Source organism: Gobius niger (genome assembly GCF_951799975.1).
Source record: "Gobius niger genome assembly, chromosome: 8".
NCBI lineage: Eukaryota > Metazoa > Chordata > Actinopteri > Gobiiformes > Gobiidae > Gobius > Gobius niger.
This window is the reverse complement of record NC_136859.1, coordinates 8,520,083-8,545,158: the sequence shown is the minus strand read 5'-3', so window position 1 is coordinate 8,545,158 and position 25,076 is coordinate 8,520,083. Positions and strand designations below refer to the sequence as shown.

At 42.2% G+C, this 25,076-nt stretch overlaps 1 protein-coding gene across 6 annotated transcripts in view; it reads left to right on the top strand.

Annotated features, from left to right (window-relative positions):
* Positions 1–634: 634 nt before the first annotated feature.
* grik2 (glutamate receptor, ionotropic, kainate 2) overlaps positions 635–25,076 on the top strand; it is a 410,021-nt gene continuing 385,579 nt past the window's right edge. For 3 of the 6 annotated variants that reach the window (XM_079561303.1, XM_079561302.1, XM_079561305.1), the window contains exon 1: positions 4,335–5,134. In XM_079561303.1, the coding sequence (XP_079417429.1) occupies positions 5,017–5,134 (118 nt within the window). In that variant the 5' untranslated portion in view covers positions 4,335–5,016. Of the gene's footprint in view, positions 730–4,334; positions 5,135–25,076 lie in introns of those variants that run through there. The other 3 variants (XM_079561307.1, XM_079561304.1, XM_079561306.1) reach the window with 3 other exon arrangements.

Below are 25,076 nucleotides of genomic sequence, written 5' to 3'. Positions count from 1 at the left end.
GGTGACACTGGATGCACCTACACAAAATATATTTTCAATTGATTTACTATGTATTGTCCACAATTGTAGTTTTCTGTAAATTCAACAAGAAAAATGATGTATACACTTTCTTCATATCCCCGGTCACCTGCCTGTCATCCAATCACAGCCTTTTGACCCATGACCTCTCCAGCCATTCATATAAATGCACTGTCCCTCCCCTCCATCACTGGCCCGTCTCCATCGGACTCCTCAGCCTCTCCATCTCCTCTTCACTACCACCCGGGGTTTGTTCTTTCTCTTCAGGTCCAACTGATTGATGAGCACAATTTCTATTCCCTGTGTGCTCTTTAAATGTTGTGTAATTGACACCAAGGCTATAGCTGATCTGGTATATCTTGTTTCACTTTGAATGGGTTTTTTTCTCTCTCTTTTTTGGCGTATGGTCCTAATTTACAAAGTACCACTCTTTTTTTGCCTCAGCCCTTCTTCTTTTATAGAGCATTTACATCTGTTTTCTGTCATCTCTCATCCTTCAACGTCCCCTCTTGTTTAGCCTCGCACCCCTCCCTTCCCCTCCCCGCACTGGGGGCTCCGTCTGGTTGCAATACTCCATTTCGCCTACGGGGGGCGCGTCTCCCCTTGTTCCCGCTGCTCGCCGCTTGCCAGACGGCGAGCTGCCTTCTCCTCACCACGGCTACTACTTCTCCTCTGATGCGGCTTTCTGCCCGTGCCCTGCGCTTCCACAAGGTAAGCGCTTCTTCCGAATTAGAGCTTATGTTATTTTATATATATTTTTTTTTGATGCGCTTCTTCACGGCTTTATTGTATGCGAGGCTGTGACATTTCTTGACTCCTCGCGCCTTCTCTGCCGTCCCCAAGTGCACGTGTGACTTTTAACGGGCAAAAACGAGCGATAGAAATCTACTCCCTTCTAAAAACAAAACAAAACGCCACATATAACCTTTTTGCGTCTTTGGCACGACCTCTACTTTGGACGCTCTCTCCTCCTCTTTTGCGCCTCGCCGTGTTTTGGACACGGTTTTAGTTTTTTTTCTTTTTTTTTCCCTCTCTCTTCTTTCCCCTGGAGGAGCATTTTAATCACGCAGCTGAAGACGGGGGACACGCTGGCTTTAAATCAACTTTACCGTCAGCTATGGGCACCCTTTTAACGGTCACAAAGAGGCATTTAACAGCCACGCCAGGCTTCCCTTTAACACATGGCAAATAAAACACACACTTCGCTTTGTATATTAGGGGGGGACTTTTACGGCTTCGTTTTCCTCTTTCCAGCCCAGTCCGTTCGTAACCTGGAGGGGACTAAGACTTTCATTCGAGGACTCTATCCCGTGCGTAAAACGAAGTTTACCACAAAGGGACAAACTTCACCCCTCGCTATTCCATTAAAAAAAACACGCACACGCACACACACAACGGAATTTGGGCACTCATTGACACTGTCCTTTTGTGCTCCGATCACGACTGGTCCAAGGAGCAGCTTTGATGATATTCAGCAGTGTCCAAATTTAATTATGCAAATGTTGATTGCGCTTGGACACCCATTTACGGCTTCTCCTTTTCGCTACATGTACACATAACTTCACATCGACCACATTTAGCATCGGCACACGTGACAAACTGAAACTCTACGTTGCGTCCAGAATGACTCAGACTCCAATGTCCAAACGCATATAAAAGATTATGGCTCGTTTCCGTGAAGTATCGTTTTGAAATTAATTCACTCGTGACATTAAATCACACCACACGACCCTCACTCCCTTCCCTCACCCCTGCATCGACTTTCCATGGACTCCACGCGGCCTAATAATGATTTATTGTCGTCGAATTGAGTTGGACAAACGCCTGCTGTATAAGCGTATACAGTGCTTGTGAACTGTCCATGGTGCTGAGCGCGTCTTGGCACAGGGCTTTTACGCACGGAGCTGTCCATGGTGCCAGCACACAGATTACACCGCGAGAAACTGCGGCCTCTCTGTAAAATGTCGCTGTCTTTTTTTCCTGCTTGGCACTAGTCCTACACGCCCTCTAAACGGCAAAAACGATGCTGCTATTTTGAATCATGACTTTAAAGGGTTGTCAAAACCCATTATGTGTGAAGAAGTATTTCTAGTTATTCCACATTTAGAGAGGGGGGAGATTATTGTGCATAAGCGAGCAGGTCACCCCCCATAAAAAGCTGTTTGTGACTTTAAATATCCATACGCAGAGAAGCTGATTGTGACTTTATGCGTAGCAAAGAAGACCTTACATCTTACGTTGCATTTTACAGATATGACGCATTCCTGGTTTTCTGTGACCTCCAGGAAATTTCTCTGGTTTCTCTTATTTGCCATTGAAAAACGAAGAATTCCCCACAAAAAAGTTTTCATTTAGAGATGTCTAAAGCCTCTCCCTCTCTCATTTTTTTTTTGTATTATTTATTTTGTGCACCACGTGAATGCAGGCCGACCTCCAAAGCACATTAATATTTGAGTGTACAAGGCGAGGGCTGATGAAGGAATGCCATTTTTCATTAGTGCGAGCTCCTGTGACAGTGCGTAAAAGACTGGCCTCTGCAAAGCTGTGAATTCAATTATATATTTCGACAACTCACACAGGATTTTTTTTTTTAAACTAATGTCACATTTGACACAACGCACTGTGAAAGTATATTGTGTCTTTGCAATATGCAGGTTTGGCTCCTCGCACTTGTGTGACAGGTAAAAGACAGTGCAACGCCCCTACTACTACTTACTACTACTACTACTTCTACACACACACACACAATGGCGGATGAATAAAATCTGTATGCATGTAAACATATTCACACATATCGACAGTCTTTTGACAGTCTTCCCCATGCATTCTTTCCCTCAAACTATTTTCAGTTTGGCGATTTTGATTAAAAAAAAATGCCTGTTGAGATAACATGAGAAACCTTTGAAGTAAATATTAAAGTCTCCTTATTGCCTCGTAGCGTTGAAATGGAAGCCCCTTTACGCACATCAATGCGCTACGTATAAATGCCATGCCGTATTGCGAGTCTCATAATCAAAAGAACTCCAATTAAGTGGCGCGGTAAAGTCCCCCCGTGCGTAATATCCAGACGTGTACAATGAATAGCGCAAAGTGTCAGAGAGAGAGAGAGAGAGAGAGAGAGAGAGAGAGAGAGAGAGAGAGAGAGAGAGAGAGAGAGAGAGAGAGAGAGAGAGAGAGAGAGAGAGAGAGAGAGAACGGGGGCTATCCATCACGTAGCGCGCGCTGACAGCTTCGGCTTCACGGACTCCCGAGCAGCGGCGCGAAGTGGGGAGCGATCAAACGCCGAGCAATAAGGCGATTTGAGACCCAACTACTGCGTGTATGGGCTCTTATAGTGAGTGGAGGAGACAGTGTGTGCGTGGTGGTGTGTGTGAGGAGGAGCTGGGGAGGCGAGAGGACGCCGAGGACGTGGTGCAAGGGGCGAGTGGGTGGGATGACGTTCGGAACATGAAAGCAACATGCAAAGACGGGTCGAGAGGGGCGGGGGGGAAAAAGAACACAACTCTATGAAACATTTGCGCATGTAGAAACAACCAATCTGGATCGGCTCTTGCGCTTTTTTACGCACGACTGGTGTATAGTTCAGCGCAGACGTCTACTCAGATGTTATGTAAATGAGTGAGTCAAATGGTTAGCGGTGTGAGAAATGGCAGCGCAGACAGTGGGTAGGACGCACGAGAAGGGAAGTGTGGAAGAGTGACGTCGGGGCATATGCGCGCAACATGGTTCAAATGTGAAGGCATCTGGATAGACCCGATATGTGGGAGGCAGTTTTAGCACGTTTTAGCCGAGTTTCACGTCTGCGTTACGTTTTGTGAACAGGCAGTGTTGCTGGTGAATAAGGAACACGACTTTTACGCACAGTACTATGGAGACACAGGGGCAAAATCAACGTCAAAACGCACAGTTTGGTCATGTATGAGGCCAAATGAACTCGACTTTGAACTGGGGAGGCCCTTATACGGTACCACAATGCGCACACTCCATAAGTAAAGGCAATTGTTAAGACTAGATCTAAACTCGTGCACCTACATTCGGTTACGTCAACGTCTAACAAACCACCGAAAGTTTATAAAACACTATTGTAGCTAGATTCCGTCACTCCTCTGAATGTTTCCGACAAAGAAAAGCCTACGATGAAACAAAACGTTGCTGCTTGTGGTTGCAACGATGTGCAAGTGGCAGAAAGGCTTATCGCTGTGTTTGCTCTTTAAGCAAAACAGAGCGTGCAGCTTTCAAAGGCCATGCCACGTCTTTGGTCCGCGGTCATTGTACAACAGCAGTAGCAGCAGCAGCAGCAGCAGCAGCAGCAGCGGCAGCATTGAGTTCAGCCTTGTGTGTGCCTCGACGTCAGATGCTGTGCGGCAAAGCGGCAGGAGGAGCTCGGACTATCACTACCGCGCGGCTCAGCTCCATCCACACGCACCCCACTCTCTAAAAAAAAACCAAAAAAAAACAACACTCTCCGGAAAAGCTGACTCTCAACCTTGTATCCTTGTTTTCTTTCTCTCCCCCCCCCCCCCCCAATGTGTTTCAGTCAATGGACGCCTACCATGGATAACCCGCCAGCCTCCCCACCGCCACCTGCCTCCCCGTCTCCTCTTTCCAAGGCTGAATCGGACGCGTTTCCCTCCTGCTCGTTACTGGCGCAGTAAAAGCGAGCTTACTCCTCTCCGCCAACTCGCTTTCTTTCTTTGTGGTGTTATTTTTTTCTTCTTCTTCTTCTTCTACCCCACACAAACCACCCCTCCGCGCTCTCCGTTTTTCACCGTTTGCACCCTTTTTTTTTCTGGAGTATGGATACCATGTGGAAAGGACGCATCATCAGAACATGCCGTGACACTTAAAAAAAACAAAAAAAAAACGTGGGATTCTTCAGAAGACGAGACGAGAGAAAGCCGACTGACAAAGAGTGAGACAAACAAAACTGTGGAGTATTCACGGCGTCTTTGCCCGCGTTTTTCACGTTTCAGGGGATTTATCCGAGAGCCAAGCAACATGAAGATTACCTCCCTTTTGGGTTTTAACGCCGGGTTGGGGTGCATCCTGTGGCTTCTACTGCTGCTATTACAGTGTGTGGGATTTTGCAACGGGATGCCGCACGTCCTACGATTTGGTGAGTACCCCCCCCCACACACACTGTCTTCTACCTTCCTTCAATCGGAGCTGGAAAAGTTTCGTTTCTCATTTTGAACTTGTGTTACGTTATGGGCATCATTAGCGCATTTGGTATTTCGGCTCCCGTGTCGAGTGTGCGTGTCGAGCGTGCGCGGCGCGTGGAGTTGGCTGAAAGAGGGCGTCCGTGAACTTGTTGCTTTGTGGGGGAAAAATGCTTAGAATCTTTAGAGACTGTGCTCGTTGTCGCACGCGAAAGGACATTTTTTCTCACTGCAGCGGTTTGACAACTGATCAATTCGTCACGCACGAGATGATGATTCTTTACATCAGAAATGCTCCACAAGTTCACGAAGGCACACGCAGATGAACCTCTAATGAAGGATTCTGGATGTATTTCATTTGGCACGTGTTTAACGTATGGTGCGCTTGCCAATGCTGTGGGTCAGGGCCCTCCTGTGGTGCACTAGATGATTCGTTTTGGGGGCTGCATATGATTTTTGTCAGTCCATCAGAGTTTGAATTGAAGGTCACCCAATGATCGCCAAATTATGGTTATGAGGGCAGTAGATGACACAACATCCATATTGCAATAAGCCCCATATCCCTTCCAAGAAATACACTCTTTTGCTAAACACATGGTTATTAAAAAATGTGCAAAAGTTCAGTTGTAACAATTGATGTTACTAATTTTGGTGCTTTTTAGACTTTGTTTTTTAGACAATTTGATAAAAAAGAACAATTGCTAACAACCTTGTTTCAATATAATGGAATATTGCAATTTTATCACATACTGGGCAGCCCTAAAGCAAGTATTTTCTCAACGATGCTGTACATAATCAATAATTGCAAATGGCTTTGTGTTGAGGATGTCGGCTACAAGACATTTCCCTTCAAGCCTGTTGTGTAAGGCTGTGCATAGGTGCACATGTCGGTGTGTATAGTATAGGCCATGCTGTGTTTTCCTCCAATATGTCATTTTTGTGATGAGATTTGTTAAGAATCACTTCTTGGTGCACATTCTAAACAAACTCACACACATTTACACTTGACAGAAGACTGAAATCTAATCTGTACAAACAAATACAATTGCATACGCACGTGTAAAGGGTCTAAACTCTGGCTTGGAAGACATTTGTTTGCACATAATTGTCGTCTTGAATAATTTACTAATTGTGGCCATTTAAATAGTTTTATTTGTTTTTCATTCAGTCGTGCAGCCCTCCTGCAGAAACAGTCCGTGTGGTGTAGTGTGACTGTGCAGCTTTCAATGTGTCCAATCATGTGCGTTTTGGTGCCATAATGCGTGTCTTTTTACTCACAGATGTAACAAGTAGAGCCACGAGGCAAGGTCATTTAAAGCCACAATGCGGAACATTCCAGATTAGGTATTGCGACGTCACAAAATGCCAGTTTGTACCGAGTGTATCCTCGTCCTCAATCAGTCACTGACAATGTAAGCACTGAGTTAGGAGGCACAATCGTATTTAAAGGCCCTATACCAGATTATTTTGTGTTAACTAACAATCTCTCGCACACTGTCTACTTGCAACACCGGTGTTCCTTTATTCAATGCAGGCTTTAAGACACTTGCACTGAATAAAGGAACACGGTGTTGCAAGACAGTGTGTGAGAGATTGTTCTACGTTTGGCCTTCATGTGCCTTCTCTTACGCATCTGTGCCAAACAAAGACGTGCAAAGTAAACCATCTTTATTAATAATAATGATAATAATACATAAGTCTTATAAAGCGCTTTTCAAGGAACTCAAAGACACTTTACAAATGAGACAAACAGACAAAGATGGGAGTGCTATTGTAGGTTGTTGGCGAGCTGAAAAAGGTGAGTTTTGAGCAGTTTTTTGTAGGTGGTCAGGGAGTCTGAGTTTCTGATGTGGATGGTGAGTGAGTTCCAGAGGGTGGGGGCGGCGATGGCGATGGCGAAGGCGAAGGCTCGGTCCCCCCATTGATTTGGTGATGGGTTTGAGAAGGTTTACATCAGCAGAGCGGAGGCGACGGGATGGGCGGTGGCGTTGTAGGAGGTCTGTGAGGTCAGGGCCAGGTCGTTGAGGGCTTTGTAGGTAATGAGCAGAACTTTGTAATGGATCATAAATCTGTCATTCCTGACTTTCCTTACGCATTGAGCTTTCCAATTCTTCCCAGGATTGAGTTTATGAGCACAGTCATGTTTGGCTGTACAGTACTCAAAGCAAAGAAGCAACATCTCCATGGAAACGGGCTGGTGCTGTCCCGCTCCCTGCAAAGTCGCAAAGTCACGAGTCAAGACTTGAGGAGAAGCGAGGCAACAAGGTATTTTCCGATAACAAAAGCACAAAATGAAGGTTTGCGTTTTATTCTGTGTTTTCAGTGAAATGTCCCACAGTGTGGCTTTGAATAGAACATTTTTCTTTATGGAGGAGCAAGAAAATCTCAGATTGGGGCGAAAGAGGCATGAGATGAATTGTGACAGACATGTTATCAATTATGTAGCCTCAGACTAAGCTAAGTATGTTCTGACCTGGTTTCCTTTGTAGATGTAATGACTTGTTTGGCTGTTGATTATCGCAAACAGTGTCTTCTCTTGCCAATATGATCAATACCACTAAAAGCAGATTACGATTTTTTTCTTTGCATTCAGAGCGGAAAGTGCTCCTTTGTGAAGCCTCCACACAGCACTCATTTGCATACGTGGGAATAAACGTATATATGCACATGCAGCGCTCGTTCAGACCCGCACATTAGCCTTCCATAAACACGGTGCACGGCTTTCCTCGCGTTTCACTCCCACACACCACTTTACCGCTGCTTTCTCCTTCGATCTTTTGTAGGGAAAAAAAAACGGCATCTCTCTCTCAAACGCGCCTTATCAATATTTGAAAACACACAATGCATATTTCATCCCCTGGTTTAAGACGCTGTTGATCGTAGGTGACTTTCCCAAAACGCACAAAAAACCCCCGCGAAGTATCCGGACAAAACTCGTCAATCTCGGGAAATATTTTCTTAAGGCGCGGCGAGGGAACAGGTGCTGTGTAGCGAGGGACGTCTGATCTCTAATGTGCTTTGAACGAGGCGAGCTGTGCAACATATGATTTTTAATGCAACTGCCAGCTTCCACAGAGAGGTCAAGGCCAACGGCTTGTATCACGCCGAGCAGCTGCTGCCATAGAAATCCAATGAGGGAGGGAAGAGATACAGACATTCAGACATGCTGGAGGTCGCCTTTCAATGCGTTTAAAGGGTGCGCTTTCTGACAAATCGACTTGGTGTTGGATTTTTGTCGCGTTAGAATGTCAAAAACATACATGGAATGGGGTATTGATTAATTAAGTCAGGGAGGTTTTCCTCAGCGCTCACCGTGTCTAGTAAACGTCAAACAGATTTCCATGAAGTTCTTCTGAATTTTAGTGTCCAAACACCTTCCCCAAATTGGTCACATACACTGTCTTCCCCGTACAGTTTAGCATGTAAGTTACAATTTAAAAGTTTTACCAGAGCCCTTCAATTCTTCTTTTTCTTTGGGAAATATTGGCCAGTTTACCCAAAATGATAAAAGCAAAACATGTAATATAGTGAATGTTTGAAATCTATTGCACATATTAAATGCCCACATTTGTCTGAGTTTGCTATTTTTAAATCATAATGAAAAATGAAAGTACCAAAATAACCCTGATTTAATAATGTGTATTGCCCCATTTAGCATCAATGACAGCTTGGAGTCTTTTGTGGTCGTTGTGGAGAAGGTTCTGTTTGGTAAAGAGGCCCATTCTTCTTGGCAAAAGCCTCCAGTTCCTGTAAGTTCCTGGGCTGTTTCGCATGAACAGCACGTTTGAGCTCTCCCCACAGTGGTTCAATGATCTTGAGGTCAGGAGACTGAGATGGCCACTAACGGGACCTTCACTTTATTCTGCTGGAGCCAGTGGCATCAGCGAACCACCTCCATATTTCACAGTAGGTATGGTGCACTTTTCATCATAGGCCTTGTTGACAGCAATGCCTATGATGAAAATAGAATCCATAATGGCAGCTCAATCTCCTCATACAGAGCCTGCTCCAAAAAAGGTAAAAAAAGATGAGAAACTCTGCCCCCGTGAGGCGTAGCTAAGCAATAACAACCGTCCACAGCGCTCCAGGGCCTGTCAATCAAAGCCCAAAGCTAAGACCTTAAAAATAAATATAACAAAAACCAGCGTGGTTATCAATATTTCACTCTTCTCAGAGTTGTCACAGGAGGAAACAAGAAGTCTTTGGATTTTAAGTTGTTTTTGGCATGTGTAAAGTCCGTATTGATTTTCATTTTATAGCAAATCTGCTGGAGTCACCCCCAGCCACTAGGGGGTGGTACTGCAGTAATGTCAGCACACCGCCCTGAGCACCAAAGAGAAGAGCTTTCCTCGCTCATTGGTTATGACAGAACCGGCCAATCAGACACTCCCATCCGAGCATTTGCATGATTTCTATCCTTTTAAGTGTTTCGTGTTCCATCTCCTGTGATTACATTATGCAGATACAATACAGGATTTACATTCATTCACTGCAAGATTTTTTTTTTTTCATCTACACAAGGACAAGAACTACACATCTAAAGATTCCAATATTTATAGTTATAGTTAGTTAGTTTAGTTGTATTTGCTTTTGTATCAATTCATTATGAGATGTATCTTGGACCATTCATACGTTTTCCTGTTACGAAGGCCGTTTCGAGCCTCTAAATAGATTTTTGGTTTTGAATTGTTAGTCGTTGCTGCTTGAGCCCCTTGAGAATAGTATAATCGGTTGGAATGGTGTCAAATTGCGGACATCTTGTCATATCTCTGAAATGATTGGAAACAAAAAACTGACATAGGGTTTCAAAGTCTTCCCTGTCTGTGAGTGAGTATCTAAAATGATAACCTCATCAAATTGACTTTAATGAAGCACCACATACAAACAAATGACAGTCATCATTTTCTTTGTGTTGACTGTGACTCTATGGACTTCCTCCTCCTCCTCCCATTATATCGTCCCTGTCCTTAAATAGAGGCTGATTTGACGACAGCGAGACACAAAGCCAGGCCCTATCTGTCGGCCTGGACTCTATTGTTCATGATTACGCTGCTTTTATCAGGAGATCTATGCCTGTGTAGTGATGAAGGGACTGGAGAAAGATGCACTTCCATAGTCAGAGACACATAACAAAGTGCTGATATCGAGACCGAAATAGGCTAGAGCTACACATGCTTTTTGATCATATATTTTCCCTCTGTTCATTTATGTATGAAACCTGTTCATGCTGAAGTTTACAGTTACTTTCTTTATATAAAAGTTGGTCTTTTTTCCCGCCAGAATTTAGATAATCTAAACTTCACTGTACCAAAGGGCCACGTATAGCGACATACGATAGCTTAATTTATTGATATGTTTTTTCAACCAATTCTGAGAGCAGTATCGGCACATAACTTTTTATGGGCATAAAAGCCACTAGGGGCGCTCTAGCAGGAAACGCAAGAATGAGACAGACGTGTGGAAGAGATAATGCGCCAAGGAAGACGCTACTTTGTGTTTTGAGCGGTTAGGCCCCTTCCGAAATGAGTAGATTGGTTTAGAGGTCTAACGCCAAACTGGATGTGTGTCAGCATCCGCCATGATAAGAAGCCTCCGAATTGGGCCGTCAATTAGGAAGGAGTTAGGAAAAGAAGCCTCAACGCTAACTATCATAGCCACTTTAGCATAGGGACCTCTGGTGCTAACTAACTGGTGATTAGGAGCCATGTGCCATCCCATAAGCCACTGCACCAATCCCCCCACCCCCTCGGCCCCACCCTCGAGTGATTCGTGCGCAACCACTGTTGATTGACAGGAGCACATTTAGTAAAAAAAATTGAATAAAATTCTGCACAAGCCAAACTTTATGAAAGGAACAAAATACAGCACAGTCACATGTCACTGTTTTAAAGAGCCGCCTCAGTAAATGGCTTTAATGAAGGCAGCTTGTGCTTTTGCTTTCATTTAGTAGAAACTTAAGCCACATTGCATATTGTAGCTTTATGAAACAGCTGTTGAGATAAAATAAGGCTAAAGGGAAATGTGATGGCTCATCTGGATTTTTCTCTTTTTTCTCCTTAAATGTCTTTATTTGGACACTATGTTGTTGCATGTGTATTACAGTAGTGGCGGCATGCGCTTTTGTTTGGCCTGCAGTCTGCCAATAACCTTAAAGAAGAAGAACAGCAGATGTTGGTGATGTCACTTCTCCTTCCCCTGGGCAAGGACGGTGGAATTGGGCAAATGCTGCTGAAGCAAAAGTTCCCTAGCTGCACAGAGATCTAACAGTTGACCCCACGAAAGGTTAAGAATCAGGAGCTAGAGTTAGGACATAGAGGCTATAATTTGATGGTTTCGGACGCAGCCTTATTTTGCGCATCATGCAAACGCCCTCATCATGGAAAACATACAGAAGAAGAAATGCATATGATGACGACGTTGCGCAGGAGGAAGATGAAGCTAGCGGTCAATTTCAATTACTTTTCCGGTCATGTTTTTTATTTCTTTATCCAGGCGTGTTACTGCTGTTTTACTGCCGTGTTACAGGCACTGTGTTAAATCAATAACCTTTTGTGTATCATCTTTCTGTGTAAATGTATCGTGGACAACTGTGGCTTATAGACAAGTGCGGCCTATGTATCTACCATTTTTCTTTTCTTTGAACTCGTAGTTGGTGTGGCTTATTCATTTATTTGTTTGTGATATGGAGAAATTAAATCAAATTGAGATTGATCTTCATAAAATTGCCACTTTGTGCTCTAAACTTCCACTCTGCAGTCAGTGGAGCGGAGCTAGATCTCTACAAACATATTCTGTGTTCCGTGTATTAGCAGCTCATACTACTGACATCGCATTATGGAAGGCAAATAACCCACATTTAATCAGAATCGTATGAAAACGCTATCGATAATCCGCTCGTGGCCTCTCGTCCGAGCAGTTTGAAGCGCCTCAGCACATATCCATAAACGCACGGGTCTAAACAGGCCGTTACTTCTGCGGATCGCCTCGTGAAGGTCACTCCGTAATGGGGAGGACGAGCTAAATGTTGCGGGTCGAAACCAGAAAAACTCCAGCTTCGGAAAAAATGAAAAAAACAACTCGACGAGAGGAGCGTCTGTCGATATCTGAGCTGAAAATGTTGAGGCTACATCCTCAGACTCCAGCCGAATACGAGGAGAGGAGAAGAGTGGAGTGGGTGCTAATTTGGGCAGTAGCCGGATCAAGACTTGTAGATGGTGAAGTGGACATATCTATAAACCACTCAGATAAAGTCTGTGCATGGAAAAGACACTTTATGAGCTTGTTGTCTTTGTTTCATTGAGCACAGAACTGCTCAGGAACGGGTCAAGTGTTAAAAATGCGAGGACTCATCTGTTATGCATCATCCAGGAAACACTCACCGAGGCGTTTCACCTGTAGATATGGAAACGGCTGAAGTTAAAAGGTGCACTTAAACGTGCATTATGCAACTTTTTATGCAAAAAAAAAGTTGATATTAGTGTGTATTTGGCCTTTCAGTGACCCAGCGGCTGTATGAGTGGTTACCTTGGTGCCTTCACTTTCCATCACAAAGGCCTGGACGCTACAGGATACATTTTTTTTCTTGTAGGTTTTCTGGATGGAACGTGCATAGCCATGGAGACGATTCAATCGGCCCTAAACCCTAAAAACAATAGGTTGCGTTCATGTTCTAGATTTCTATTTAACTTGGAGGCAGGTGCCAATACAACTCTATGGGACAGAAAGAGTTTTTGAAAGAAATTTCAAAAAATAAATCATTATTTGATTGACTGGATTCACAAAATTGCCACTGAAATTCCTTTCTGCTGGCCAACATGCACATTTTTATGAGAAAATAATTTGACATATGTTCATGTGCGCTGGAAGAGATGACTTTGAACTTTGTAAGAGACTATTATTTAAGAGAATTTCAGATAATTTTAAAAGAATCTGTATTTCGATAGTCACCATAGTTACAGTAGCTCGGACTTTTCAGCAGCACCTCCACCTCAATTGTAAACTATAGATACAGACGGCATCTCGTCACAGAAGGGGCCGTGGCTTCGCCGAGGGGGAAAAGAGAATCTTTAGGGAAACACAATTTTCCACTCTTTTTAGCCATTTTCTGGTGGATAATGAACTTATTTATCACACAAAAATAAAATCAAGTCTAACCCGGGTCCTTATGTATATTTGTTCAGTAGAAGCGAAAAAAAAGTTGTCGTAGATAGCACTAGCTAGCTTTAGCATGATGCTAACATGAAGCATTCTCCGTTATTTATGTATTTATTGGCTGTTGAACCACTTTGCTCCTCTCCATGTCTTTGTATCTTTATCGGGTAGAAAACCATATAAGTAATTCTGCATTTGTTAAAGGAGTTTAAAACGTTACAATTATGTATTTTCCTCCCCCTACATATTCCAGCAATGTCCTGAGGAGTAGAATGAGCTCAGACCTGTTCACCACAACTGCCTGTAAAATCCTGCACAGTCACTCAAAACGTTGTTACATCGGGTCCAAATTGCCGTCATGCACGAGCTTAATGTAGAAGGTGCAGTTACACGTACATGACCTGAGGTGGCAGTAGTGAGTATAAAATGGCCAACTTGCATCTAGCCCCTTTAAAGTACTTTTTGAATAATTGGTGAAAGTTTAGATTTTCTCCACTTTGTTTTCCCCCTCAGCTGCTTCAAAACATGACCATATATGGGCGAGTCCAGAGATGCCGTCCGTATCTACTATAAAGCCTCTTTAGAACGTTGTGATGTCAAGTGAACCTATTGATCCTGGAGCTTCTTTGGGGCCACCAGGATGACAAAGGGGCTATGCTAACCACCCATACAGCCGCTGAATGGTCACTGAAAGGTCAAATACACATTAATATCAACTGTTTTGCACAATAGTATCCACAATCACAGTTCAATTCACTGTAATAAAACTAATTATTAATGCTAAGGTGCTGTGTTTGTCAGTATACAACAGCTGTACAAAGAAATGTGTCCTCTGCATTTGACCCATCCCTCGATGTCGCCGTGGCAACCCGTCAGGGGCATCTCCAGGTGTCAAGCCATGAATTATTCTTAGATTATAAGGGCAAATTGTTAAATGCCATTCTATTTATTGTGTTGCATTAGAGACAACATGCAGATTTTGGTTTGTATTAGAAAATATGCAGCTCAGGATTATTTGTGTAAAACTGACTACGTCTCCTTTATTTTCCATTTCTATGCAAAAAAAAGCGTTCAATTTCTTGTCAGATGCTTTTTTTTGTTATCTTCCAAGTGTCCGTCTCGACTGCGTGGCTTATTGCTCGTTCTCTTCAGCTGTTGCCGTGGCGCGTGTCTCTGTTCCCCCAGATTTCTCTTTTTCTTTTTTTTTCTCCTCTCCTCTCGTTCCAAAACACAAGCTAAGCTAAATGTGCCCAGAGTCTGGCACTGACAGATGGCACAAAGATGCTGGAAAGTTTGATGGAAAGATCCAACATGTTTTCTCTCTCTCGAGCTCAGAGCGGTGCAGTGGCAGCAGGCGCGTTTCTTTCAAGAAGAAGACATTTGTCCACCCCCCAAAAAAAAAAGAAATCCGAGGGGCATATGGGGAAATAAAACTGAAAAGCAGGGAGTAGTTTCAAGGAGGGGATATTAGGCAAAATTTAAATAGAAAAAACGTACTTGGAGTTGTCTTTCTGAACCATTTATTCATGTTTGAGTAATCTTTGAATCTTCCATGGTATACATTGCTCCTCCTCCAAGCTCCGCCCACAGCCCTAAATAACCAGGAAGTGCTCTCCTTACCTCCTGCCCGCCTTGTGCAGATTTTAACACTGATTTTCTTTTCCTTGCCATTTTTTCCCATTCATTTAAAGGGACTATACAGAGTTTTAAAATGTTAAAAGTATGTATTTTCCTCTCCCTACATGTTCCAGCAATGTCCTAATGTGTAGAAAGAGCCCAGACCTGTTCACCACAACTGCCTCTAAAATCCTGCACTGTCTTTCAAAAAGGTGTTAATTCGGTCCGAAGTGCCTTCCTGCACGAGCTTAATATAGAAGGTGCAGTTACACATATGACCTGAGGTGGCAGTAGTGAGTATAAAATGGCAAACTTGCATCTAGCCCCTTTAACATCATTGTTATAATCAAATATATAAAGGATACATTACGAGTTCAAAGAGGTAAGCACATAAACAAAATGCAAAAAATGAAAAAAAATAAATGCTAGTGTTATATACCCATTGAAGACCAGTTGTGCCCAGACTGATCTCGTACAAGAATGTTATACTGCCCCCTTGTGGGAAGAGTCATTTACGTTTTGAGCTTCTTGTGTTTTGTCCATGCAAAGCTACCATAGTTCAGTTAAGCTCTGAACAGTCTCACAGCAAGTCAAACTCCAGAGTGTTATTTTGGTCCTACAAAAATATCGACCTGTAAGTATTTGTTTGATAGTGATCTTTGTTTCAATTAGATTCCAAATGTAGTCATTTTAGCATGTTTCCAATTTGTAATTTGTTTTTAAATATTCAGCGCTAATACCGTTAGCATCTCTATGGCATTTCCCATGTAAATTAGCACCGTGCTAACCGCTCGCTAATGCAATTGTTCTGTGAGTTTTTCAGCAATCTTTTATTTTGTATTTGAATTGTATATTCATCCAATTAAGATTGTATTATGCATTATTTCTGTATGTTACCATTTTACAGTCCTTCCAGTAAAATATACCAAAACAACCTTTATTGGAGACTGTTAGCTATCTGCAAAGCTAGTTCACATACACAAGTAAAGGCAGAATAAACTTTGTAATCCAAGAAACTCCATGTTTTTGCTAATACATTCACATCTCGATCACAATCTTAAGTTGTTTGTATAGTAGCGAAGCTCCGGTGGAGGTTTGTGCTTCTTGCTTGCTCGGGTTGTGCCATGGAGTCTGAGCGGCAGAATGGAAAATCACGAGGCACTGCTGCAGACTTCCATCACGAGTGACATTTTTAAACCCTTAATATTTAATCGCTTCAGTGCTTTGTTGTGAACGCTTGAGATGCGCTTTTGTTACGTCCCGAATCAGATAAAGACTCGACTAGTATAAGACGATAATGAGACAAAGAGTCAGGAGACATGACTAGTGTTTGGCTTTTTTATGAGTGTCAACACTTTCATTGCGTTTCATTGACGTTGCTTCAGTGGGAGGAGGCTGACAGTTGTGCCACAAGAGAAAAAGAAACTAAACCTACTGATCTCAGAAAGGAAAGAACACAAACGCCTCTAACTTGTCTAATGAATAGATGCACATACAAACATACATGGGAGCCACAACTGATAAACCTAGTGTTTCTAAACAACCCCCAAAAAACAAAACAAACCCTGAATGATCCTAGGAGTATAGGGTACCCCCTCACCTCCAAACCAAAAAGGCTCTCTTTCATAAACAGGCTTGTACAACAGCGTCTAGCCTTGACAAAGGAGAGAGAGGGAGATAAGGAGCCGGGCATCCAGTGTCTCCTTTTGAAAACTCCTCTACCAACTGTGAATGGACACCAAAATGCCAACCAGTCCAGGTCTCGCCCACTTCACCTTCACACACACAAAGCAGAGGGAAAAACACACAATTCAGTAGATTTTAACTCAAAAAAAAAAGAGAGAAAAAGAGCTGACTATTAAGTTTAGAGTAAAGCAGCCAGGATCACAATATTAAAGGGGCTAGATGCAAGTTAGCCATTGTATACTCACTACTGCCACCTGAGGTCATACGTGTAACTGCAGCTTCTATATTAAGCTCGTGCATGACTGCAATTCGGACCCGAAGTAACACCTTTTCTGAGTGACAGTGCAGCATTTTAGAAGCAGTTGTGGTGAACAGGTCTGGGCTCATTCTAAACATTAGGACAGGCTGGAACATGTAGGGGGAGGAAAATACTTAATTTTAACATTTTTAAACTCCTTATAGTCCCTTTAAAGTAAAGCAGACAGGATCAAAACATTAAGTTGGTTTTCTGTACCTTTTTAAGTTAGAGTAAAGCAGCCAGGATCACAATATTAAAAGGGCTAGATGCAAGTTAGCATACTTTTTTATACTCACTACTGCCACCTTAGGTCATAGGTGTAACTGCAGCTTCTATATTAAGCTCGTGCATGACGGCACTTCGGACTCATTCTACACATTAGGACATTGTTGGAACATGGGGGAGGAACATACTTAATTTTAACATTTTTAAACTCTGTATAGTCCCTTTAAGTTGGTTTTCTGTACCTTTTTAAGTTGGAGTAAAGTGGCCAGGATCAAAATATTAAGTTGGTTTTCTGTACCTTTTTAAGCTAGAGTCAAGCAGCCAATTAGATTAAATCAAATTATTATTTTAGTTATATTTGACTTTAAATGATAGACCTGTTAAACATTAAAGGATAAGTTAAACATACCTAATTTAATGTGTAAACCAATTGAAGTCATTTTTTTTTCAAGTAGGTTCAGTAATAAACATTTTTCAGTGTATTGCCGCTTCTAGATCGTTTTTGAACTTTTTCAGCGAGCCGACACGTGCTGCGCTTTTCAGGCATTTTCTTACACCCAAAATAGTAAGAAATATCAACACTCATTGTGGCTTATAAACCACTGTCAGGATTTTGAATTGGAATGGGGCGCCCTCTCCAGGCATTACTGGGAATTACACTCCGCAATCACACATTGAGCGCAATAATGCTTTAAAAAATCCCGTTGCCTTACCACAGTTGTTTTTTCTAAAAGCCATTTCTGTACTCGGCTTCAAACCTATCTTCATTCTCGCGGGCGACTGCTGAGGCTTGACTGATTAGGGCGTAGAAGAGGAAATTACAATCATCCCGCTCTGATGAGGCTGGCTCGCGGACATCAAGACACCGTGTCATAAAAAGAAATGAATGGATAGGACTGATAGTAAATTATACGTACACGGGCGTACTGTGAAAGAGAGGCAGGTATGCGGGTTGACAAAGGCGTCTGCGGGGCTCGTATTACGGGAATACAAATGTACAATCAGTGCTGGAAATCACCGCGTTACATCGACCGGAGCCATCAGTGTTTTGTTGTGTGGATATTGCCTAATGCGCCTCTCCATTGCTTCGTTACGGGAGGAAACGCGACGCAGATCATTTCGAATGCGAGGGAGGGAGAGGGTCGCTGTTCCAATTATAGCTGAGATTCAGGAGGTGGAGGCTTTAAAATGAGCGTGATATTGCACACGTTTAGGCCCCGTCTAAGAGTAAAGCAAAGAATAACTCTATGGCAGTGGTTCCCAAACTTTATGGAGCCGTGTACCTCCTAAAGGTGTGGGTGACCAGTTGCATATACCCCCTACTTTGATTGAAATGGCTGTGAAGAGCACATATGATCGAATATCTATTTCATCCATTATTACAGTGAACTCAAGCAGATTTTCAATTTTTTTTAAAGTGCATAAGATTTAATGCTTTTGATAATATGGATAACATCTGTTGTAAGCAACAATTATCATTTTTTTTTCAGTGAAACAGCAAATTAATGAAGAAAAGAAATGTTTACTTGAATTTTTAGGCTACTGACAGGAAGTGACCAAAAAGGAAGTGAAACTATAAACGTCACAAAAATGGCCAAGCTAAAGAAAGCTGGGTTGCATTTTTCGCTAAATCTTAAAGGGACTATACAGAGTTTAAAAATGTTAAAATTAAGTATTTTCCTCCCCCTACATGTTTCAACAATGCCCAGACCTGTTCACCACAACTGCCTCTAAAATCCTGCACTGTCACTCAAAAAGGTGTTAATTCGGGTCCGAAGTGCCGACAGTTAGCGGCTAACACAGAGTTTAGTAATATCAGAGCAGGGTTTACTACTGACACCTCCTGATATTTCTTTTTTTTTTAAAGACATAGCTTAGTGCAGCTTTAAAGGGGCTAGAGGCAAGTTGGCCATTTTATACTCACTACTGCCACCTCAGGTCATACGTGTAACTGCACCTTCTATATTAAACTCGTGCATGACGGCAATTCAGATCCGAACAACTATTGGAGTGACAGTGCAGGATTTTAGAGGCAGTTGTGGTGAATATGTCTGGGCTATACAGATTTGTCTTCAAGTGTTTTTACATTTTACAACAGGAAAACCAAACGCTGACACAACAGCAGAGCACAAAGTTTACAGGAGGTTAATCACCAACATAACACCTTAATGCTTGCTACTATTACCACTACTACTCAGAACAATAATATAATTTAGTCTTTCTGATGTCTCCTGGTCCTTTAAGTTCCTCCTCTGCAGATATTTTTTTGGTTTGTCTCCACGTCTTTGTAGTCTGGCGCTCTCGCGGCCGCACACGGAGCTCAGTCTGTCTGTAAACAACTTTCCTCCTCACATTTCCACAGAAAGGTGACACAGACAGCTTTTCCCCGCGGACCCGCCTTGTTTACCGAATGCGCTTCAAACGCGACGCGCCCCCTGCTTTCAGTAACAAGAGTAAATGTACGTGTTTTATTATGTTATTGGATACTTTGTTTATGCTGCGTCATGAGGATTTTTATTACGTCTACGTCAGGATAAATGGATAGATCTGCAATGGGATATGTAGCCGTTATTTTATCATTTACAAAACATTTACAAAGCTTTTCTCATCATTTCTTACTCTATTATACGCATTACCTTTGATTGCCTTTATTGTTCAGTCAGTGAATAAGTTTAGACTCTGATATACAACATGCACAAAACCATTTTCCTAAACTTAACCATTTCTAACCTTAACTTGGCTCATGGATGGTGCGCATTGTCACTGTTCTCTCTGCTTAAATGGTTATTCATGTTAATAAAGGTTAGTAAACTGTGTAAATGTCTTAAAAAGGATGAATAATAAAAGGATGAATAATAAATGATAAAGTATTTAATTTAACAATACATTACTAACCGCTTGATAATGTGCAGTAGTGATCGGTTGACCCGAAACCTGCAGTCCACCTGCGTGGCCCGCGGATTTGGTCGGGTACTTCAAAATCAAATTAACTTCGGGTGCGGGTGGGTCGGGTTACAAACCCCCCTTTATTTTTTTTGTCCTTACATTGTCGGCTTACACACATCAACAAGAAGCAATGTAAAAGTAAAATAACAAGGACACAGCATCTTGCTCACCTGAGGAGAACAACTTCTTTGGTCCAAACTGAGTTTACTTTGACAGAAAGAGTCGTCCATGACATGATAGAAGTATAGCCTCGTGATAGTTTCTGCTCCTCGTCTCCTGATAAGTCAATGAGCAATTTCAAAGGTTCCTCAGCAGCGCAGTAGCAAAACAAAGCATCAAGTGCTAATCCTCCTGTAAACTCCTGGTCATGTGATGTGCTCCCGTTTGAGTGATATCCAGCTGCAGCGTGACTCATGCCGCTGTTTTTTTAATATGTGCGGGTGCGGGTCGGCAAACTGAGAGGCTTTTCTCCGGGTCGGGTTTAAATTACAGCGGGTCGGGTTGGTGCGGGTCAGAAAAAAAGCCGACCCGCGCATCTCTAATGTGCAGTGATCAATTTTATTACAAAATGAGTTGAGAGCGTTTATAACAAAATGCGGTTTTATTTCACAATTCATTTTTAATCACATTTTGAACAGTCATTACACAATGTGGTGTTGTTGCATCCTTGAGTTTTGGTCTTTGTTTGAAGGTACAGACCTGCATCTATTTACGAAGACAGTGATTCTCAAACTGCAGCTGGTGTTACATGGTCAGGCATGGATGTACAATGTATTTTAATGGTGAGAAACTCTGTATGCTGGAGCCGGCGCTGTACAAGGTGGTACTTGGGCTTCTCTACATGTGTTTATTCATTTAAATTAAAGATCATTTCATTCATGCGTAAGTCATACATTCTAATTGGCATGGTTTCTACACTGTTTCTACACAACAGAAAAAGTGGATGATTTTACTGACTGTTGTGATCTGGGGTGGCTGCAGTGGGTGAGGCTTAGGTTCAGCAACACTATGAGCCCAAAGAATGAGATCAGCTGAACACCCTGAATGACCAGGTTGTTCCATCAATGGATTTCTTCTTCCAAGATGACAATGCGATGCTCCATCAGACTCACAAAGAGTGATTCAGGGAGATGAGACACTGTTTTCACACATGAATCAAGCTCCACAAAGTCCAGAGCGTGTGACGTTTTGTTTTGTCCTTATATGAACTTCATATTGTGGTACTTGGAACGTCAAATATCGTATGTTTTATGCTATTGTCATTATTCAGGACGCTCCTTAAATAAATGATGAGAGTGGTAATGTAACTACGGCACTGATATAGAAAAAAAGCGCTGTTCTGTGTGTCGTTCAAAGCGGCGATGGATTAGGAATGGTATTGGAGCCACATCAAAGCTCAGTGAAGCAATTACAGACTGTACTCTGCTGTGGGAGAGACTCAGGGGCTGATTTTAATATGAATCCGAGCAGCGCTTTACAGATTCAGTCGGGAATGTTAAAACTATACATAAGGGGCCCCGAGGGAGCGAGGCAGAAATGCTGCCCACAAAACGGAAATACAAGCTCAAACATTGATGGTTTAAATGCTCAGAAGTTTGGGTGGTCTCATTGTTTGTTGATGTTTAAGTACTGGCAGTGGAATGTGCTGATGTCCCTCTCTCAAACGTATGCGGAAAATATATGGTATTATGAGGAGAAAAGGGAAAACAAGTGCAGGTAAGGAAGTAAGTGCCAGGCAAACACCTCTATTCTGACTCTAAACAGCACCTTTTTGTGCCGAAAGTATGATTTTTGTGTTAATGGAGAGAGTTTGTGGTTGTTTTCAGACTGCAGAATGTACAGGCGTCCTCTCATATCGGGCAGAAACCTGTATTTTGTCCCTGAAAATATCGGACATTTTGGGCTACAGACAAAGTTTCAAATGGATATCTCTACATTCAAAGCAGTACTAAGTAGCTCCAGCCCCTAGAGGCCATAAGCGCAACTGCAGGTGTCGTAGCAAGTTGCGATTTTTTTTAGCTCATTAATTGTCCGTGAGAGTAAATACTACGCTGACAGAAAAGGCAAAGGGAGAGGGTGACATTGTTCATCCAATTACACAATGGAAATATTTTTTTTCACGCAAACTTGGCTGTAAATACTGTTTAAAATGGCGCTAGCCCGCAGTTAGCTTTGCCCGTTAGCCTGCTAGCTTCATCTTCGTCACTCTATTAGTGTGTATTGGTGGCCCCGGTCCGGTGGCAGTCAAGTTGCAATTGTGGTTTTCTGGCCAGTGACACCAGGGGGAGATGAAAGACCCTCCAATCATCCCATTAACACCCCAGAGGGACAACGAAAAGGATTTATTAAGGTAAACAAGTTACTTAGTATTGCTTAAAAGTTTCTCTACTCACCTGCAGTGCCTTTCAAAACAAATCTTTAAAAGTGTTAAAGTAGTTTTAATCTTTCTATTTCCTTGTAGTGGAGTGAATTCCTTGTTTTCTGTGGCGGTCCGCCTGGTTCACTTCACATTTCCTCTCATATTTGCAAGGTTTTCGCCTGAATGTTATATTAAATCATGCTCCTTCTGCAGAGGTGGGTAGAGTAGCCAAAATATTTACTCAAGTAAGAGTAACGACACTTTGAAATAACTTTACTCATGTAGAAGTAAAAAGCAATGAATGATATATTTGCTTCCATTTGCTCAGTTCCGCATTTAAGCCGATTCCGCCTCCCCCGCAAAACTTCCAAAATCTGGTAATAGCGCAAGATTTGTTTTGCCAAATTGGAAAGCCTGTGTTCAATCCGAGCCTCAGCCATTGTTTTCCTCGATCATGACAGACTTCTCTTATCGTAAAGCCTTTTAATTTGAATTCTGGCTTCCGTCACTCCGAAACCCAGAGTCCTATTTGTCTCAACATTTTTTTTTTTTTACAGAACACGGGCTAAATTGAATTCCCTGCGGATGGCTTCGTGCGTCTTGTATTGTCTCATATAATGGGCTTTCCTAATTAGTTCTTTTGCGAGCATAAATAATCCGTCATTGGGTAAAAACTGTCGGTCTGTGGCGCGCTGGTTTTTGAGCGGCTCACTGATCTGCACAGCGCTCGTTTGGAGACATTATCTGGTCCAATTGTGGGATTTTGTTGTCGTTGGGTCTGTTGTTTTTGGTAAATGTCCTCAGCATTCTCCGTAAATGTGAAAAGATTTGTTTTTACAGACGGATCAACCATTCAAGTGAGTCGCGTGTTTTAGTTACAGCTACAGTATTAGATATAATAACAACGATGTAGGTGGAGTGTCTTTCCCAGGGACTAGAGGTCGACCTATTTTTTTTTGTCATAATTGAAATCACGATTATTCAATTGATTATTTGTTGCCTTTAAAAAAAGTCTTTATTTTCTTTATATATTTATTAATAATTTAAAAAAAAACTAAGCTGATTATTTTCTGTTTTCTGAACAGTCATAAAAGTACAAATGATTTCAAGTTTGCCCCGATTGAGGAGAGGTCTCTGTTTCACACCTGCCCCCTGCTGGCCAGCCCACACACCTGCGCAAGTAAACAGAGCGGCGCGGCCTGATGACATCATCACACAGAGCTGTATGTTTTTATGTCAGGCAAAAGCATGAGCCGCCATGGCTCGTGAAATGCGAAGGGAAAATAATCCCAGCGCCATGAAATAATGCAAGTCTGCTTTGCAAAAAAAAACAAATGAAATTGAAATTAAAGAAAAAAGAAAAAAAAGAAAAAAAATCCAGATTATGCTAATTTTGTAAGGGTTTAGTGTAATAATCGAAATTGTAGTTGAATTTCGATTAATTGCACAGCCCTAATCTCCCCTGTATAAAATATACAGAGGGATATCATTGCGAGCAGACTTTTGCTCAGAATTTCAGAACCATAAGAGATAAAGACTTACCCCTTTTTGTTTTGGACTATGTTGATTTTCATCTTTCAAAAAAGCTCCCTCTGAAGTAACTTCTAAACATGAATGTCCTGAATAAATCAGCCCAATGAAGCGCCCCCTCCTGTCACAGTTCAGCACACAGGATTATAGACTTTTTCTTTTAAATATTGGCCAAAAATATTGGAATTGGCCTCAGAAAAAAACATGTTTTTCAGTGGAGGAAAGAGAACATTTTGTTTTTGAACACTTCAAAAACATGTGAGCAATAGGAATCAGTTGTCTATTACTATCCATGATTCTGTGGTGCAGATTGTTGAGAAATGCAAATTCTTTGTCGTCACTCTTTCTCATGAATTCAACTGGGGCTCTAATACTGATACTCTTTTGAACTTTTACCATTGCGTAATTGAAAGTGTCCTGACCAGTCGTATTACTGTGTGGTTTTGTAATCTCACTCTGATAGAGAAGAACAAAGTGGTTTGCTCAGCCAGCAGGACCATTGGCTGTGCTTTGCTGCTCCTGGAGGCCACATATAAAGCTCAACTCTTAAAATCAGGCTTTACAAAGTGTTAATGACGCCTGAGGCCCCCCTGCAAGGGCCATTTTTGAAATGCGTCCTTCAGGGGAAAAGGTATCGCTCTGTCAAATGTTCTACTGATTGCCATTTAAACAGTGTCTATCCATAAGCTTTGGTCACTTTAAAGAAGTACTAACTCATGTCCCTATAGGCCATAAGCACCACTGCAGGTGTCGTAGCATGTTACGTTTTTTTACTCATTAATTGTCCGTGAGAGTAAATACTCCGCTGACAGAAAAGACAAAGGGAGAGAGGGATATTGTGCATACAATTACACAACGGAGATCATTTTTTTCACTCAAACTTGGCTGTAAATACTGTTTAAGTGGTGTAAGCCCGCAATTAGCTTTGCCCGTTAGCCTGTTAGCTTCTTCTTTCTGATTCCATTAGTGTGTATTGGGCCTCCGGGTTGTTGCAGGGAAAGTTCCAATCATCCCATTAACACTTGTATTACCCCCAGAGGGACTACGGAAAGGATTTATTAAGGTAAACAAGTTACTTAGTACTGCT